The sequence below is a fragment of the Salmo trutta genome, unplaced genomic scaffold (assembly GCF_901001165.1).
Source record: "Salmo trutta unplaced genomic scaffold, fSalTru1.1, whole genome shotgun sequence".
Classification (NCBI taxonomy): Eukaryota; Metazoa; Chordata; class Actinopteri; order Salmoniformes; family Salmonidae; genus Salmo; species Salmo trutta.
In genome coordinates this window covers 5001-24652 of record NW_021822510.1, presented here as the reverse complement: position 1 = coordinate 24652, position 19652 = coordinate 5001, and the positions used below count along the sequence as shown (strand labels likewise).

At 45.7% G+C, this 19652-nt stretch overlaps 1 protein-coding gene across 1 annotated transcript; it reads left to right on the top strand.

The window, feature by feature from the left end:
• Positions 1–6: 6 nt before the first annotated feature.
• LOC115182448 (DDB1- and CUL4-associated factor 5) lies at positions 7–9718 on the top strand (the record flags this gene model as incomplete). Its single annotated transcript, XM_029744040.1, is given in 5 exon segments — positions 7–183; positions 4900–4966; positions 5112–5239; positions 7132–7278; positions 7480–9718. Coding segments are annotated over 5 exon segments (1848 nt in total), but the record flags the coding sequence as incomplete, so codon positions are not given.
• Between the last annotated feature and the right edge of the window lie 9934 nt (positions 9719–19652).

The window sequence follows — 19652 nt, the reverse complement described above, 5'->3', positions numbered from 1 at the left end:
CCTCAGAGTGCTATGTCGGTGCGTTTTAACAGCGCGGGGACTCAGCTCCTGGCCCTGCGTCGCAGACTACCCCCGGTCCTCTACGAGCTACACTCTCGCCTACCCAGCTTCCAGTTCGACAACCAGGGCTACTTCAACTCCTGTACCATGAAGAGCTGCTGCTTCGCTGGAGACGAGGACCAGGTGGGGTAGACCCTGTCGTTTTGTGTAAAAAGCCCAGGAAGGTGGCAGTTTCTGAGATACTGGATCTGGCGTGCCTGGCGCCGACGATCATACCACGCACAAAGTTGCTTAGGTCACTCGTTTTGCCCATTGTAATATTTTATATAGCAAGCCACATGACTCACTGTCTGTAGGAAGGGGAATGGTGTACCTAATATTTAGGCCAGGGAGCCATGGGGTATGTATATACACTACATGATCAAAAGTATGTGGACACCTGCTCGTTGAGCATCTCATTCCAAAATCATGGTAATTAATATGGAGTTGGTCACCACTTTGCTGCTATAACAGCCTCCACTCTTCTGGGAAGGCTTTCCACTAGATGTTGGAACATTGAACATTAGTGAGGATCGGGCATTGATGTTGGGTGATTAGGCCTGGCTCATAGTCGGCGTTCCAATTCATCCCAAAGGTGTTTGATGGGGTTGAGGTCAGGGCTCTGTGCAGGCCAGTCAAGTTCTTCCACACTGATCTCGACAAATCATTTCTGTATGGACCTTGCTTTGTGCATGGGGCATGGTCATGCTGAAACAGGAAAGGGCCTTCCCCAAACTGTTGCCACAAAGTTGGAAGCACAGAATCGTCTAGAATGTCATTGTATGCTGTAGCGTTAAGATTTCCCTTCACTGGAACTAAGGGGCCCGAACCATGAAAACAGCCCCAGACCATTATTCCTCCTCCACCAAACTTTATAGTTGACACTATGCATTGGGGCAGGTAGCGTTCTCCTGGCATCCTCCAAACCCAGATTCCTCTGTCGGACTGCCAGATGGTGAAGCATCGCTCCAGAGAACACGTTTCCACTGCTCCAGAGTCCAATGGCGGCGAGCTTTACACCACTCCAGCCGACGCTCGGCATTGCACATGGTGATCTTATGCTTGTGTGCGGCTGCTCGGCCATTGAAACACATTTCATGAAGCTCCTGACGAACAGTTCTTGTGCTGACGTTGCTTCCAGAGGCAGTTTGGAACTCAGTAGTGAGTGTTGTAACCGAGGACAGACGATTTTTACACGCTTCAGCACTCGGCGGTCCTGTTCTATGAGCTTGTGTGGCCTACCACTTCGCGGCTGAGCCGTTGTTGCTCCTAGATGTTTCCACTTCACAATAACAGCACTTACAGTTGACCGGGGAAGCTCTACCAGGGCAGAAATTTGACGAACTGACTTGATGGAAAGGTGGCATCCTATGACAGTGCCACGCTGAAAGTCACTGAGCTCTTCAGTAAGGCCATTCTACTGCCAATGTTTGTCTATGGAGATTGCATGGCTGTGGTTGGAGTTGGTGTGTCCAAACTTTTGACTGTATGTATGCATGCATGCTTGTAAGCGGACACCTGTATCTAAATTGACTTATAGTACAGTGAGTGCATACATTTTCAGTATCGGTATGTGATCCCTGCTGGACTTGAACCCACAACCTTCGCTTCACAAGAGTAACACGCTTTCCATCTGAACCACACAGATGGAATACCTGAAGTCATTTATTTTAGTCTGTAACCGGCTGCTGGGGGGGGGAGACCCGGCTGCTGGGGGGGGGGGGAGGACCCGGCTGCTGTCTGGGGGGGGGCCCGGCTGCTGTCTGGGGGGGGGAGACCCGGCTGCTGTCTGGGGGGGGATGTTTTTCCCCCAAAATTCTCAGTTTTACACTCAATTACAGTTGTTCATAGAGAAACCATGAAGTTGTATGTTCTGAGTCCATGTCGATGCTTAAATCACACCAGAAGACCCTTGAGTTGTGTAACACTACTTTAATTGTGCGTTCTAAGAGAGCGGAATGTGATGGTCTAGTCATGTTTTTGCTGCTGCGTATGTCATGACAGACTTAGCAAAACAAACGCCCACCCGATTTAATTCAAATAAGCATGATACATTTCAGCCAGGTAAGCCTACTTTGCATTTAACGTTAAATTGAGAAGGTTTTTGGGGTCTTTGTCGACCCAGAAGAGTTATCATTATCGACGGTGATGGTAGATACATTCACGCACCATGAAGACATACATGGGAAATATTGGCAGATATTTTGTCTTTTTTTTTTTAAGCCAATTGTGGCTAACTAGGGGTGGGATAATGTGGATTTGAAGAGGACTGGCCACCTCTCATAGCCTGGTTCCTCTCTACCCAGCACAGCCAGAAGAGGACTGGCCACCCCTCATAGCCTGGTTCCTCTCCACCCAGCACAGCCAGAAGAGGACTGGCCCCCCCTCATAGCCTGGTTCCTCTCCACCCAGCACAGCCAGAAGAGGACTGGCCACCCCTCATAGCCTGGTTCCTCTCTACCCAGCACAGCCAGAAGAGGACTGGCCACCCCTCATAGCCTGGTTCCTCTCTACCCAGTACAGCCAGAAGAGGACTGGCCACCCCTCATAGCCTGGTTGCTCTCTACCCAGCACAGCCAGATGAGGACTGGCCACCCCTCATAGCCTGGTTCCTCTCTAGGTTTCTTCCTAGGTTTTGGCCTTTCTAGGGAGTTTTTCCTAGCTACCGTGCTTCTACACCTGCATTGCTTCCTGTTTGGGGTTTTAGGCTGGGTTTCTGTACAGCACTTTGAGATATCAGCTGATGTAAGAAGGGCTTTATAAATACATTTGATTTGATTGGATCTCATACATTGAGATTTGTTTCGACAGTTTGCGTTGGAACTCGTTTCAGAATTTATTGGCGAGCTACTCAACCTGTTGAAGTCTTCTACCCTAGTGAGACAGAGAAGGTGTTGGTTTGACTCCTAGTTGGCTGGCACCAGACGGAAAAAAACAGATTTCTGCTCAGTGTTTTTTGAACAAGTTACACCACGTCTCAAATTCTATCTTCCCTCAGAGAAGAGATTTTGTCATAAATAAATCTCTACTGTACTGAACATGCTGCTTCTTTTACACTGAGATTCGAGGCCCCCGATTTCATAAAGCGTCTGGAGTGTTGATCTAGGGATCAGGTCCCGTCTGTCCATGTAATCTTATGATGATCTAAAAGACCCAAACTAAACTGATCTTAGATCAGCGCCCTTAGAGACAATTTAACGCTTGATCCTAAAATGTGGTCGGAGGGCCTCCGAATAGCTCCACATTGACATGATTGGTTGATGATAGCTGGGGGCGGGTCCTCTATAAACACAAAGTCACTTCCTTGACAACAGCTCTGCGCTGCACCCCGACGAGCAAGACGTATTAATATGGCCTGTCTTCTGCAGAGGCCGTATCACCGTAAATGCTGCATGGACAATGCAGACACCAGGTTAACAATGCAGCGCCTTTAACTCTGAGGCTTCATGAATACAGGCCCTGGACTGAAAAATAACTGGGCCTGATGGTTCTGTTGTCCTGTCTGTCTGTCTGTGGGGTTCTGTTGTCCCGTCTGTCTGTCTGTGGGGTTCTGTTGTCCCGTCTGTCTGTGGGGTTCTGTTGTCCCGTCTGTCTGTCTGTCTGTGGGGTTCTGTTGTCCCGTCTGTCTGTCTGTCTGTGGGGTTCTGTCGTCCCGTCTGTCTGTCTGTCTGTGGGGTTCTGTTGTCCTGTCTGTCTGTCTGTGGGGTTCTGTTGTCCCGTCTGTCTGTCTGTCTGTCTGTGGGGTTCTGTCGTCCCGTCTGTCTGTCTGTGGGGTTCTGTTGTCCTGTCTGTCTGTCTGTGGGGTTCTGTTGTCCCGTCTGTCTGTCTGTGGGGTTCTGTTGTCCCGTCTGTCTGTCTGTGGGGTTCTGTTGTCCCGTCTGTCTGTCTGTGGGGTTCTGTCGTCCCGTCTGTCTGTCTGTGGGGTTCTGTTGTCCTGTCTGTCTGTCTGTGGGGTTCTGTTGTCCTGTCTGTCTGTCTGTGGGGTTCTGTCGTCCCGTCTGTCTGTCTGTGGGGTTCTGTTGTCCTGTCTGTCTGTCTGTGGGGTTCTGTTGTCCCGTCTGTCTATAGGCTGCATCCCAAATGTTACCCTATTCCCTATATAGTGAACTATTTTGTGAAGAGCCCATAGGGGATAGGGAGCCATATGGGATGCAGACTACGTCTCTACTGAAATGGAATAATCTTATTTCTTTAGGAATCTAAAGGTAAAGTTCCCTGACTCTCTAGTTGGTGGTTTATTGTGTGGTATCAACTCCTCAACATGGGGTAGAGAATATTACCACCATCATAATGTAGACCAGAGCCCTATTCCCTATATACTCCTCAACATGGGGTAGAGAATATTACCACCATCATAATGTAGACCAGATCCCTATTCCCTATCTACTCAACATGGGGTAGAGAATATTACCACCGTCATAATGTGTTTATTCAGAGGACTTTAACTCTCACCCTCTGTCCCCAATGGACCCTTTTCCCAATGTAATGTACTACTTTATTCCCTACACTGGGAATAGGGTCTGGTCTAAAGTAGTGCACTATATAGGGAATAGGGCTCTGGTCTATAGTAGTGCACTATATAGGGAATAGGGCTCTGGTCTATAGTAGTGCACTATATAGGGAATAGGGCTCTGGTCTATAGTAGTGCACTATATAGGGAATAGGGCTCTGGTCTATAGTAGTGCACTATATAGGGAATAGGGCCCTGGTCTATAGTAGTGCACTATATAGGGAATAGGACTCTGGTCTATAGTAGTGCACTATATAGGGAATAGGGCTCTGGTCTAAAGTAGTGCACTATATAGGGAATAGGGTGCCATTGGGGGTTGAAATGTTTTAATCTCTGTTTTCTTCCTCTAGTACATCTTGTCTGGATCAGATGACTTCAACCTTTATATGTGGAGAATCCCGAAGGATCCTGAAGCAGGTAAGAGTTGTGTTTTCTCTTATCGGTGTGTCCATCAGATTATAATCTCTCTCTTATCGGTGTGTCCATCAGATTATAATCTCTCTCTTATCGGTGTGTCCATCAGATTATAATCTGTCTCTTAATCCGCCCTGCTCCCCTCCAGGAGGCCCGGGTCGTGTGGTGAACGGAGCGTCCATGGTCCTAAAAGGTCACCGTTCCATCGTGAACCAGGTCCGGTTCAACCCCAGCACTTATATGATCTGCTCCTCCGGGGTCGAGAAGGTCATTAAGGTACGTTAGTGACGACGTCGTCGTGGCGACCTCGCCGCTCCGTCGTCGTGGTGACGTCGTTGAGGGGTTTTTGTTTTCTCTCGCTGTTTACATCATTTATAACAGTTAAGGTGTGGGTGTGTGGGTTAGGTATTTGTAAAATGACTTGGTACATGATTGATTCATGTCATTGCAACATCATGCATGTCAATACATTGAATTTCCTCTCAGCTCAATTGTCTTGGAACTTTTTTAAAGGGAAGATAACAAGAGTTTTTATTTATTTACCAAAGTAACAACGTAGTGTTAGTCATAAACATAGTAACTTAGTTGGTTTTATCTAGAACTCAACAAAAAAGTTATCTGTTAAAATAAGTTAAATATTTCAAAAACACATCTTCAAAACTACTTATTTCTCAACTTCATGTGGAGATTCTGGTTCATCTTAGTCCAGCCATGAAGACTGTGTTTGCAGTGGTGAGCTACAATCCACCAATTATGAGGAGGTGGTGTGACGTAAACAACCAATCAGATGTCCCATATGATCCTGCTCGGGCTGCTCCTGCACCAGCAGGTTTGCTCCTGCCTCAAAACAAAAGTTTTGAGGCACTATCCACAGTCTCTTCGCCACTATCCACAGTCTCTTCGCCACTATCCACAGTCTCTTCGCCACTATCCACAGTCTCTTCGCCACTATCCACAGTCTCTTCGCCACTATCCACTGTCTCTTCGCCACTATCCACAGTCTCTTCGCCACTATCCACAGTCTCTTCGCCACTATCCACAGTCTCTTCGCCACTATCCACAGTCTCTTCGCCACTATCCACAGTCTCTTCGCCACTATCCACAGTCTCTTCGCCACTATCCACAGTCTCTTCGCCACTATCCACTGTCTCTTCGCCACTATCCACTGTCTCTTCGCCACTATCCACTGTCTCTTCGCCACTATCCACAGTCTCTTCGCCACTATCCACAGTCTCTTCGCCACTATCCACAGTCTCTTCGCCACTACTCCACATGTCTCTTCGCCACTATCCACATGTCTCTTCGCCACTATCCACTGTCTCTTCGCCACTATCCACAGTCTCTTCGCCACTATCCACAGTCTCTTCGCCACTATCCACAGTCTCTTCGCCACTATCCACTGTCTCTTCGCCACTATCCACAGTCTCTCGCCACTATCCACAGTCTCTTCGCCACTATCCACAGTCTCTTCGCCACTATCCACAGTCTCTTCGCCACTATCCACTGTCTCTTCGCCACTATCCACTGTCTCTTCGCCACTATCCACAGTCTCTTCGCCACTATCCACAGTCTCTTCGCCACTATCCACAGTCTCTTCGCCACTATCCACTGTCTCTTCGCCACTATCCACTGTCTCTTCGCCACTATCCACAGTCTCTTCGCCACTATCCACAGTCTCTTCGCCACTATCCACTGTCTCTTCGCCACTATCCACAGTCTCTTCGCCACTATCCACTGTCTCTTCGCCACTATCCACTGTCTCTTCGCCACTGTCTCTTCGCCACTGTCTCTTCGCCACTGTCTCTTCGCCACTGTCTCTTCGCCACTGTCTCTTCGCCACTGTCTCTTCGCCACTGTCTCTTCGCCACTGTCTCTTCGCCACTGTCTCTTCGCCACTGTCTCTTCGCCACTGTCTCTTCGCCACTATCCACTGTCTCTTCGCCACTATCCACTGTCTCTTCGCCACTATCCACTGTCTGTCTCTGCTACTCTCCAGCCCAGACAAACGTAGTGGCCTGAGCTTGTAAAGGGAAAGGATGATGTGTTAATTCATCATCAACCTCTGCTCCTCCAGGCTGCTGTTGGTACATTATCTTCTTCATCGTACCAGAGGTGTTCAATTTAAACTCTAACCCTCCTCTCCCCCTGAAACCTCTCCGTTCTCCCAGGCCTGGAGCCCCTACCAGCAGCCGGAGTGTCTGGGCGACCTGGGTGGTTTTGTGGAGGATAAGTCCAGGAGTCTGTACAGCCATGAGGAGTACATCAACTTGGTCCTGAACAGCGGCAGCGGCCTGAGCCACGACTACGTCTCACAGGTAACACCGGTTCACATCCCAAATGACCCCCTTTTCCCTATATAGTGCGCCACTTTTCCCTATATAGTGCGCCACTTTTCCCTATATAGTGCGCTGCTTTTCCCTATATAGTGCGCCACTTTTCCCTAAACACACACACACACACACACACACACACACATTTTGTGGGGATTAATTAAGAACTGTTCCATGTCATCTCAGTCCATCCAGGAGGATCCTCGTATGATGGCCTTCTTTGACTCTCTGGTGCGTCGGGAGATCGAGGGCTGGAGTTCGGACTCAGACAGTGACCTGAGTGAGGGGGCCATCCTGCAGCTCCACGCCAGGGGACGACGCTCCACACGAGCTATAAGAGACGGCGCCGGGGTCCTGGTTGGGAGTGGAGTCGCCACGCCTGTACCGCCTGCTGCTGCTGCTGCTACCGCCGACTCAGACCACTCCTCTTCGTCCTCATTAGCTGCCCCCGAGGCTTCGGGGGCGGAGCATCCTGAAGGGGTGGAGCCACCGCAGTCGAGGAGGCGTGGCAGCAGATATCAGCAGTCTGTGTTCTTATTGGACCTGGTGGGAGAGGACTCTGACTCTAGTGGATTCTGGCCAGACCCCATGCCCCGGCCTCGCTCTCCCAGTCCCCGAGACAACTCCACCCTCTCCAGCCCCACCTCCTCCCCTGCCGGCGCCTCCTCTAGCTCCTCCTCTTCCACCTCCTCCACCAGCTCTGAGGACGAGGAGCAGAGGAGAGCCAGTAGGAGACAACGTACTGCAGCCCGGTGGCGCCGCATGCACTTCCCCCGCCTGTCCAGTGGGGGGCGCCCCGAATCCGCCCAGGCCTTGTACCCCGGGGGGGTCGACTCCTGCTCCTACCCCAAGATCTCAATCGACGAGGCCTCGTCCTCCTCCGTATCCTCCGCGGAGCTTCAGCAGGACCAGGACTCGGTCCAGATCGGACCCCACAGAAGTGGCTCTAAAACGGGGAGACGTAAGTCGCACACCCTCCCTGGTTCTAGCCCTGCGGTGTCTCTGGACAGCCAGGACGACCGAGCGGAACAGGAAGGTCTCCTCATCGCCTCCCTTCTGTCTCAAGACGCCCTGCAGCAGAGGAACGAGTCCCGGGCAGGAAGGCCTGGAGAGAGGAGGGCTGCTTTAGAGAGAATGGCCGAGGGCTTAGATAGTCCTGAAGAGGCCGACGAGTCAGATCATAGTCGCTGGATCTCCCCTAGTTCCAGACACCACAGCCCTGGACTGAACGGACTGCAGCACCTTGACATGACTGAGGTGCCAGTAGGCTGTAGGGGTCGTCTGGCTCCAGACCTATTTGAATCCTCAGACTCAGAGAGAGAGACCTTAGAGTTGAAATCAGCAGGCACTAGGACCCTGGAGGAGGAGGAGGAAGAGGGGGAGGAGGGGGGGTCATCGTCTCAGAGAGGCCCAGCCCAGGGTGCGCTGAAACGGACTCACCTGGGGTCAAGAGGTCAAGGGTCAGGGGAGGGGTCAGGGGGTTCGGAGACCTCAGAGAAGAAGTTCAAGACATGATGATTACACCTGAGGTGCCAGGTGATCATTTGGTTTAGGACCGATTACATCTCAAATGACACCCTGTTCCCTATGGTGTTCTACTTTAGGGCTACGGCGGCGACCCGTAGACTTTAGGGCCAGGGTGTCATTTCAGAAGCCTGAGACTCAATTTAGGGTGGCTTTTCTATGGGTTTTTACAATCCAGTTTCTTGGTTTGGCCGTCACTCTAAAAATGGTGTCGCAGCTTTGAGACATTGGGCGAGTTTGTTTTGCGTGGCCCAGGTGGGCGGAGTTGGCACATTTTAGACCATTTCGTTGGTCCTTAAGTGAAATCTCCACCCACTGCTCATTGGATGGAGATTTGTATTTTCTTGTGAGCAAAACACAGTGACATCATCACTTCGGTGGTCAAACCACAAAGATGACATAATATACTAACATACAAGTAATCATATTGACAGTAATGGTATTGTTAATTCATTTGCTAGTCATTTAGTCTTAAGGCAGAAATGTTGTGGGTTTTTTTTTTATGTTCATGTTTTGAAACAAATACATTGAGTTTTTATTTTAAGAGAACACTCATGGGGGGCAGGGGGGGGCTAAAATTCAGGACTAAAGCTTTCAGACAGTGTATTTCATTTCAATTGGAGTTAATGAGACACGATTCATTTCGATTTTTCAGTGCGATGCTCTGCTTTGCTTGGTGAAGTTTCTGCGTTTCCGTGGCAATCTGGTGGAGCCATCCCAACCAGCTGTTTGAGTTGTGCATTAAAGAAGATATTATTATTATGATGATGATGATGATTTCAGTGTTAAAAGGAATTGATTGCTCTTGTCTCCTCTCCTGACCCAAGCCCTCTGTTACCAGCAGCAGCAAATGTCTTTTTTTGTTGCTTTCTTCAATTAAAGAATCATTTATTATCAATGATTTCACTGCCATTTCTGAGCCTCTATTCGTTGTAAGGAATGTTTATCCATTTTACAATAATAATAATAATTAAGGGTGTGCACCAAACCCACAGTCAGGTTCGTATTAATGTTTTTGGGGTAACCGTTCGCTTCGGTTTCGCTACAGCGGGAAAATGTGAAAGTAACCCAGGAATAGACCATGAGCCTTATCTAGGGCCCTATAAAATCTTAGTTTTAGTTTTTCCAGGTTTCAGGTTTTTCCCAGTTTTTTTTTTTTTTTCACTCAAAATCCCATTTTAGAATATTTTTTTATTTTTAATAGAAAAACAACAGAATTGGAGCTTCTAAGTCCACAGCAATCCTTAAAGCACATCAGGAGACCATTGGAGGTAAAAATATATATGTGTATTGTTAGAGATAGATAGATATATATATATATATATATATCTATCTATCTATCACACACACACACCCAGTCACAAGTTTGGACACACCTACTCCTTCCAGGGTTTTTCTACATTGTAGAATAATAGTGAAGACATCAACACTATGAAATAACACATATGGAATCATGTAGTAACCATTTTTTTTTTTTTTTTTTTTTTTAACGAATCCAAATATATTATATTTGAGATTATTCAAAGTAGCCACCCTTTACCTTGATGACAGCTTTGCACAGTCTTGGTATTCTCTCAACCAGCTTCATGAGGTAGTCACCTGGAATGCATTTCAATTAACAGGTGTGCCTTCTTAAAAGTTAATTTGGGGAATTTTTGTCCTTCTTAATGCGTTTGAGCCAATCAGTTGTGTTGTGACAAGGTAGGAGTGGTATACAGAAGATGGCCCTATTTGGTAAAAGACAGAGTCCATATTATGGCAAGAACAGCTCAAATAAGCAAAGAGAAATGACAGTCCATCATTACTTTAAGACATGAAGGTCAGTCAATGCGGTTAATGTCAAGAACTTTGAAAGTTTCTTCAAGTGCAGTCGCAAAAACTATTGAACGCTATGATGAAACTGTCTCTCATGAGGACCGCCACAGGAAAAGAAGACCCAGAGTTACCTCTGCCGCAGACGATAAGTAACAGACACATCTCAACATCAACTGTTCAGAGGAGACTGCGTGAATCAGTCCGTCATGGTGGAATTGCTGCAAAGAAACCACTACTGAAGGACACCAATGAGAAGAGACTTGCTTGGGCCAAGAAACACGAGCAATGGACATTATGTGGGAAAAAAATCAAGGTGTCTGAGTACTTTCTAAATGATGTATGTCATTTGTTTGGTGTAGATACCCTTTTCATTTAGGTGTGCGCCAGCAAGAGCTTTGCTTTGTTATCAGTGTTTTCTATAGCACCACGTGATTTTAGTTTTCTGAACAAATCACCACTGGATTTATGCAAATAATCATGATATCATTCTGCCTGGTAAGCATAGACTATTTTGTAGTTAACATTTTAATTGAAGGTTTTTTTTTAGGGTAAGCCTTTTCATCTATCAGAAGACGGTTGTCATTAGCATCATTGCTAACGGCTTCATAGTGGCAGACAAACACACGTACACAGACAGGCTTTCCTGTTGACTCTTTCGGGAAAGTTGAAAGAAAATACTTTTCACTTATGCATTTTGTTGATGCCTTATCATTTTAGGCAAATTTAATTGTTCTAATAAATTCAATACCTTGAGTTGATTTTCTACTAAGTTTAATACATTTTTTTGCTTCTACTGGGAAGACAAAATGTTCCCAACCCCCCCCCCCCCCCTCCCACTTGCCGTCGTACAGAACCAGGCATAACCTATCACTCTTGCTCACATGGGGTGAGGGGCATGAGTTTGCAAAGTTTGCATGTTCCATGTGACCTTTTTCCCATCATGCCAGGTTTCACCCTCCTAGGCCTCACCATCTCACGGGAATTTTGTAGTTTAATTTTGCGTTGCGGAAAGAAGAGTAGTAATGAACAAAAACAATAAGGCTTTGCTGCTTGAACCCATAATAATAATAATAATAATAATAATAATACATTTTACTCCTACCTTTCAAGATACCCAAGCACACTTACAGAGTAAAACTATAATTAAAATAGTTCACAGAAACAGGACCTTACTACAACGCTACCTTACATGTTCTTCTGTCTTTAGTAGACCCTGTGATTTCTATAATCGAAGAGAGGAAATATTGGATATTTTATTTTTTTTGCTCACCCACACAGTACCAGGTCACCATGGCAACTAATCTTCAACACTGCAGTGAAAGAAACATGACCCTTGAACAGACGATAGACTGTAGCGTGGCAGGCAGCACACTAGACCAAACCAATCTATAGACTAAATCAACCAATCCAATCTATGGTTGGATGTGCTAGACCAAACCAATCTATAGACTAAATCAACCAAACCAATCTATGAACCAAACTCAGTTGTAACTAACCAGCATATCAACCAGTTAATTATTAGAATCAGGTGTGCTAGATTAGGATTGGTTAAAACCTAGAAGACACTAGCTCTTCAGGAACAGGGTTGGAGAGCCCTGGACTAAACTAAACTAAAGATGACAGTAGCTCATCAGGAACAGGGTTGGAGAGCCCTGGACTAAACTAAACTAAAGATGACAGTAGCTCATCAGGAACAGGGTTGGAGAGCCCTGGACTAAACTAAACTAAAGATGACAGTAGCTCATCAGGAACAGGGTTGGAGAGCCCTGTACTAAACTAAACTAAAGATGACAGTAGCTCTTCAGGAACAGGGTTGGAGAGCCCTGGACTAAACTAAAGATGACAGTAGCTCATCGGGAACAGGGTTGGAGAGCCCTGGACTAAACTAAAGATGACAGTAGCTCATCAGGAACAGGGTTGGAGAGCCCTGGACTAAACTAAACTAAAGATGACAGTAGCTCATCAGGAACAGGGTTGAAGAGCCCTGGACTAAACTAAACTAAAGATGACAGTAGCTCATCAGGAACAGGGTTGGAGAGCCCTGGACTAAACTAAAGATGACAGCAGCTCATCAGGAACAGGGTTGGAGAGCCCTGGACTAAACTAAAGATAACAGTAGCTCATCAGGAACAGGTTTGGAGAGCCCTGGACTAAACTAAAGATGACAGTAGCTCATCAGGAACAGGGTTGGAGAGCCCTGGACTAAACTAAACTAAAGATGACAGTAGCTCATCAGGAACAGGGTTGGAGAGCCCTGGACTAAACTAAACTAAAGATGACAGTAGCTCATCAGCAACAGGGTTGGAGAGCCCTGGACTAAACTAAAGATGACAGTAGCTCATCAGGAACAGGGTTGGAGAGCCCTGGACTAAACTAAAGATGACAGTAGCTCATCAGGAACAAGGTTGGAGAGCCCTGGACTAAACTAAACTAAAGATGACAGTAGCTCATCAGGAACAGGGTTGGACAGCCCTGGACTAAACTAAAGATGACAGTAGCTCATCAGGAACAGGGTTGGAGAGCCCTGGACTAAACTAAACTAAAGATGACAGTAGCTCATCAGGAACAGGGTTGGAGAGCCCTGGACTAAACTAAACTAAAGATGACAGTAGCTCATCAGGAACAGGGTTGGAGAGCCCTGGACTAAACTAAAGATGACAGTAGCTCATCAGGAACAGGGTTGGAGAGCCCTGGACTAAACTAAACTAAAGATGACAGTAGCTCATCAGGAACAGGGTTGGAGAGCCCTGGACTAAACTAAACTAAAGATGACAGTAGCTCATCAGGAACAGGGTTGGAGAGCCCTGGACTAAACTAAAGATGACAGCAGCTCATCAGGAACAGGGTTGGAGAGCCCTGGACTAAACTAAACTAAAGATGACAGTAGCTCATCAGGAACAGGGTTGGAGAGCCCTGGACTAAACTAAACTAAAGATGACAGTAGCTCATCAGGAACAGGGTTGGAGAGCCCTGGACTAAACTAAAGATGACAGCAGCTCATCAGGAACAGGGTTGGAGAGCCCTGGACTAAACTAAAGATGACAGTAGCTCATCAGGAACAGAGTTGGAGAGCCCTGGACTAAACTAAACTAAAGATGACAGTAGCTCATCAGGAACAGGGTTGGAGAGCCCTGGACTAAACTAAAGATGACAGCAGCTCATCAGGAACAGGGGTGGAGAGCCCTGGACTAAACTAAAGATGACAAGAAAAAGAGCGTTGAGTTTTTTTTATTTTTTCCTTCAATGAGAAAGATGAGACTTGTGGATCCCCACATTGCTGTTTCACAGTTTTATGAATCCAATGTACTGTATTAATCCACCTTTATTTTCAGATTGAATACAATTTCCGTCTATGATATCGAGTAACATTCCTAAATATTCTACTATGTACAGTACCAACTAGCAGCAGCTAGTAATTTCAGTGTAATTGATGGGGAATGAATTCCACAGGGTAGGCTAGATCTGTACCAAAAGAAGACTTCGTTCACAGTGACTAACGGTGAGCTTAATAACCAAAAAACGACTAACTTCTTGTGATCAGATAAGAAAGAAGCCACACCCTCTCAGACAGAAACCAACCGTGTCCCAAATGGCACCCTATTCCCTATATAGTACACTACAAGCCCTATGGGGCCCTGGTCAACAGTAGTTCAATCGAGTACAGGCTTAAGTGAATGAACAAAGACTGAATGCAATATGGAATCTTATTACATCGTTTGGGAAAATGTCCTTGTCTCCGAGGGAAGATCCTCAGAGCCTGACGATGTGATGGCAGGTTGCTCTACCCCCGTTGCTGCTGCTACCGAGACTGTAAAATTGTTGTTGAAAAACAGAAAGTGAGAGAATAAATACAAGTTGACATATAAACACATCTCAATATTTATGCCCATTGGTTGGGAGAGAGAGAGGAAGGCGAAGCCCATAGGTTAAACAGCAAGCGTGAGGAATGTTTGTTATTGTGCCAGTGCTTATAGGCCACAAGGTCAATCGGTGAATGACAAACTGCACGTGGCTAATAGGAAAGAGGAGGAGAAACATGATGCAATGCTGATGATCATACTGTTCGTTTGTATTCATTCCCACTATGCCCGTAGAAGAGGAAACGGAAGGAATTATGTTACGCTTACTGGATGAAGATAAAACCAGCATTCAGATTTATTTGTCACGTGCGTCGAATACAACAGGTGTAGTAGACCTTACAGTCTCCAGCCTTCCTGATTTGAATGTTAGAGGTAGAGAGGTGCCATTTGGAACAGACAGTGGAAGAGGGGGGAATTATGTCATCGACTGTAGCTGGTTGTCTTGGAAACCACGATGCCGAAGAGTTGTCTTTAAGACAAGTTCACAGAGCTACTGTCTGTCATCCTGGCTGGCTGTACTGTCTAGTAGTCTGTCATCCTGGCTGGCTGTACTGTCTAGTAGTCTATATCATCCTGGCTGGCTGTACTGTCTAGTAATCTATGTCATCGAACACCCTGACATCATGGTGATGCCAAAACATTGCTGATTTACCAAATAAATTACTGGGAGTTTATATATAGAGTGTTTATTTTCATAGTTTATAGTTTATTCGCAGTAAGTCAGCACCTCCTTCTGGATGTGCGCCAGCTCATGTTTTGTTTTAATCGTACCATATATTACCATATATTACGCACAGCAGAAAAACAATAAAAAAAAACGCATTTAAGATTTATTTCGTACCTACATAATTGGTCTAGCCTATTACTGGAAACAGATTCCAGTAATCGCCTTTGAATGTGTATTATTATGCATACTGAATGGACTAGATGCATTATTCTGTCTTTCATTTATTTATTTAACTAGGTAAGTCAGTTAGGAACAAATTCTTATTTACAATGACGGCCTACACCGGTCAAACCCTAACCCGGACGACGCTGGGCCAATTGTGCGCCGCCCTACGGGACTCCCGATCGCGGCCGGTTGTGACACAGCCTGGGAACGAACCAGGATGTCTGTAGTGACGCCTCTAACACCTGAGATGTCGTGTCTTGTGCCACTCGGGAATCCTACACTCCAAACTTTCTATTCACGAGTCTGGGCGATGCTGTTGGTTTGTTGATTGTGCAGAGCGGCTAATCCTATAATTCTAGTGATTGTGTATAGCCTAGGCATTACCTGTAGCTACACAATATCTCACCAACATGCCTTTCCATCTCTCATTCGTTCCTTTCTCCAGCGCGCAGAGAGTGGGGCTGTCTACAGTTTCTGTTTCCTGAGACCTTTTATTGTGATGGTGTATATTATGTTTTATTTATTAAACTTTTTTTTTTTTTTTATGTCGATGTTCCGATGGCGCGCATCATTAGCTTGTGTGCGTGGAGGCCCTGGAGATGCTAAACGGGTTTTTTGTTAATTAATGGTCAATTACGGTGAGACCAGCATGGCAATAACCGGCTGACAGAATGTGATGACTGCCACAACCCTAGTCCTGAGTCCCTCCGGGTTTAGTTATGTGAAACCTGATCCTCATTGAAGCTTGAAATTTCGCCCTTCATCAGAACAATGACACAGAGAGACGTTCTGAACCTCGCAGACAGAAATAGAATTCGTTTCAGATAGAATTCATTCTATCTGACAATCATATCTATTCTATACCTCACATGACCTCATGCATAGATATAGAAACTAGTCTAATCATTCTATTTCTATGTCCTCGTGGACCTAGCCTGGATCCAGATCTGTTTGTGCTTCATTAAATTCCTGTGGTCTCATAATGGTCCCTTTAGGAGCTGGATACAGCACAAACAGATCTGGGACCAGGCTATCATGGGTCTGTGTTGAAGTGGTGGTGACCAGACATACATATTGGTGGAGGTTATCACCACAGGTTATCCTAGTCTAAGTGTTGATTCTAGAGCACCTGCTAGTCATTTTGATATCTTTGTCTTCCTGGTCATGTGATGATCTGAGGCCAGACTGACTGACGGACAGATTTGTTAAAGCTACTTTTCTTCAAGCTACTTTTCTAGTCTCCACTTAGTGCTGCTGGCCACAGCAGTGTGACGTTCCAACCAAGCGGTCACTCTGAGTGAGTCCCAAATGGCACCCTATTTCCTATATAGTGCACTACTTTTGACCCCCAAATGGCACCCTATTCCCTATATAGTGCACTACTTTTGACCCCCAAATGGCACCCTATTCCATATTTAGTGCACTACTTTGACCAGAGCCCTATTTGGAATGCATAGTTTTTCTATGGGAAATAGACACCGTTCACTTCCCCTGTCGGCTTTGTTCTTAATAATTCTTCTTAAGGATCAGACCCTTTTTTTCCATTTTCGCCTAAAATGACATACCCAAATCTAACTGCCTGTAGCTCAGGAGCTGAAGCAAGGATATGAATATTCTTGATACCATTTGAAATGAAACACTTTGAAGTTTGTGGAAATGTGATATTAATATAGGAGAATATAACACATTAGATCTGGTAAAAGATAATACAAAGAAAGAAACATGAATGTTTTTGTATTTTTTTTGTACCATCATCTTTGAAGTGCAAGACAAAGGCCATGATGTATTATTCCAGCCCAGGTGCAATTTCGATTTTGGCCACTAGATGGTAGCAGTGTATGTGCAAAGTTTTAGACTGATCCAATGAACCATTCCATTTATGTTAAAAATTGTGTTTCAGGACTGCCCAAATGTGCCTAATTGGTTTATGAATAACTTTTCAAGTTCATAACTGTGCACTCTCCTCAAACAATAGCATGGCATTCTTTCACTAAAATAGCTACAGTAAATTGGACAGTGCAGTTAGATTAACAAGAATTTAAGCTTTCTGCTAATATCAGATATGCCTATGTCCTGGGAAACGTTCTTGTTACTTACAACCTCATGCTAATTGCATTATCCTACGTTAGCTCAACCATCCCGTGGGGGACCCACCAATCCTGTAGAGGGTTTTAACTGACTTCTAAATAAATACAACTTCCTCTGATGGCTTTTCAGCAGAATTAGTCTTGTTTTGTTTTTGTGGTTAACAGGATCTTCGTTGAAATTAGAATTGGGAAATATTTAGTTTTTTTTTAAAACAAAGACCAAGTCACGTTTTAAAACAGGGCACTAAGGCCACACACATTCTGCTCTCCATTGTTTTGAGAAGGAATAAACATAACTCTCGTAAATACTTAATAAAACTATTAAAAACATTGTCATTGTTTCCCCAGTTACTTATCCCATACAAGGAATTGATTTCTGCAACTGAAAGCAGGATGGCTGCATCATTTGTATTCACTACAACATGGTTGGAATGTCTTGTGTAGAGGCCAGAGAGTGATCACACACACACACACACACACACACACACACACACACACACACACACACACACACACACACACACACACACACAGGCTCTTACATAGTAATAACCTATATGTTTCTTTAAGAAATAATAACGAATATGGGGGGAAAAAAACTCCTTCCCTGCCTGCATCGCTCCCCTTCACTCTCCTTACCTGTGGAAAAAAACGGATTTTAGGAATACATGACCTGTCTTAACCCTGTTACAAACTGTAGGCTACACTGTCTTTCATTGTTTCGTTGAGGTTCTCTCCTCTCTTGGTCTGCACAGTAGTAACACTCGCGCCTTGCTGTGGAAAAAAAACTCTGTCTCTTTAAACACACACCAGTCACTGAGTTGGCAGTCTGTAGCCTGCTCTTAATCTGTGACATCACTTTCCCAAACATTCACCCGCTTGGAAGTTTGTCCATATATGGAAGAGCGTTCCTGTTTCATGTAGAGAAGAAATATTTTCAGAGCGATCAGGGCTGTAGGCTATGCACTTTAGATTTAGCTGGCAGAGAGGGGGAGCAGGGCAGGGAGAGGGAGGGAGGGAGGGAGGTAGTGAGTGAGAGGAGGAAGAGGAGAAGAGAGGCCTCCATGCAGCGAGGAGTTCCAGTATGTGGTTTTACCTTACAAGGTAGATAGACTGTGGCCACGGGAAGCCGCCCGGTGACACGGTACATCAAATCAAATGCCCTTTACCATGAAAATGCTTGCTTACGAGCTCCTTCCCAATGATGCAGAGATTTAAAAATAAAATAGTACCACAAAGAAAACAATACACAAGAATGGGGATACTTTGGTATATACACATAGTGTGAACAGGGGATAGTCATACAAAAGTATGTGGACACCCCTTCAAATTAGTGGATTCAGCTCTTTCAGACACACCCGTTGCTTACAAGTGTATAAAATCGAGCCCACAGCCATGCAATCTCCATTGACAAACATTGGCATTAGAATGGCCTTAGTGAAGAGCTCAGTTACTTTCAGCGTGGCACAGTCATAGGATGCCACCATTCCAACAAGTCAGTTCGTCAAATTTCTGCCCTGCTAGAGCTTCCCCGGTCAACTGTAAGTGCTGTTATTGTGAAGTGGAAACATCTAGGAGCAACAACGGCTCAGCCGTGAAGTGGTAGGCCACACAAGCTCACAGAACAGGACCACTGAGTACTGAAGTGCGTAAAAATAGTCTGTCCTCAGTTCCAACACTCACTACTGAGTTCCAAACTGCCTCTGGAAGCAACTTCAGCACAAGAACTGTTTATCGGGAGCTTTCATGAAATGGGTTTCCATGGCCGAGCAGCTGCACACGAGCCTAAGATCACCATGCGCAATGCCAAGCGTCGGCTGGAGTGGTGTAAAGCTCGCTGCCATTGGACTCTGGAGCAGTGGAAACACGTTCTCTGGAGTGATGAATCGCACTTCACCATCTGGCAGTCCGATGGACGAATCTGGGTTTGGCAGATGCCAGGAGAACGCTACCTGCCCCAATGCATATTGTCAACTGTAAAGGTCTGGGGCTGTTTTTCATGGTTCGGGCCCCTTAGTTCCAGTGTAGGGAAATCTTAACGCTACAGCATAAAATGACATTCTAGAAGATTCTGTGCTTCCAACTTTGTGGCAACAGTTTGGGGAAAGCCCTTTCCTGTTTCAGCATGACAATGCCCCCTTGCACAAAGCAAGGTCCATACATAAATAGTTTGTCGAGATC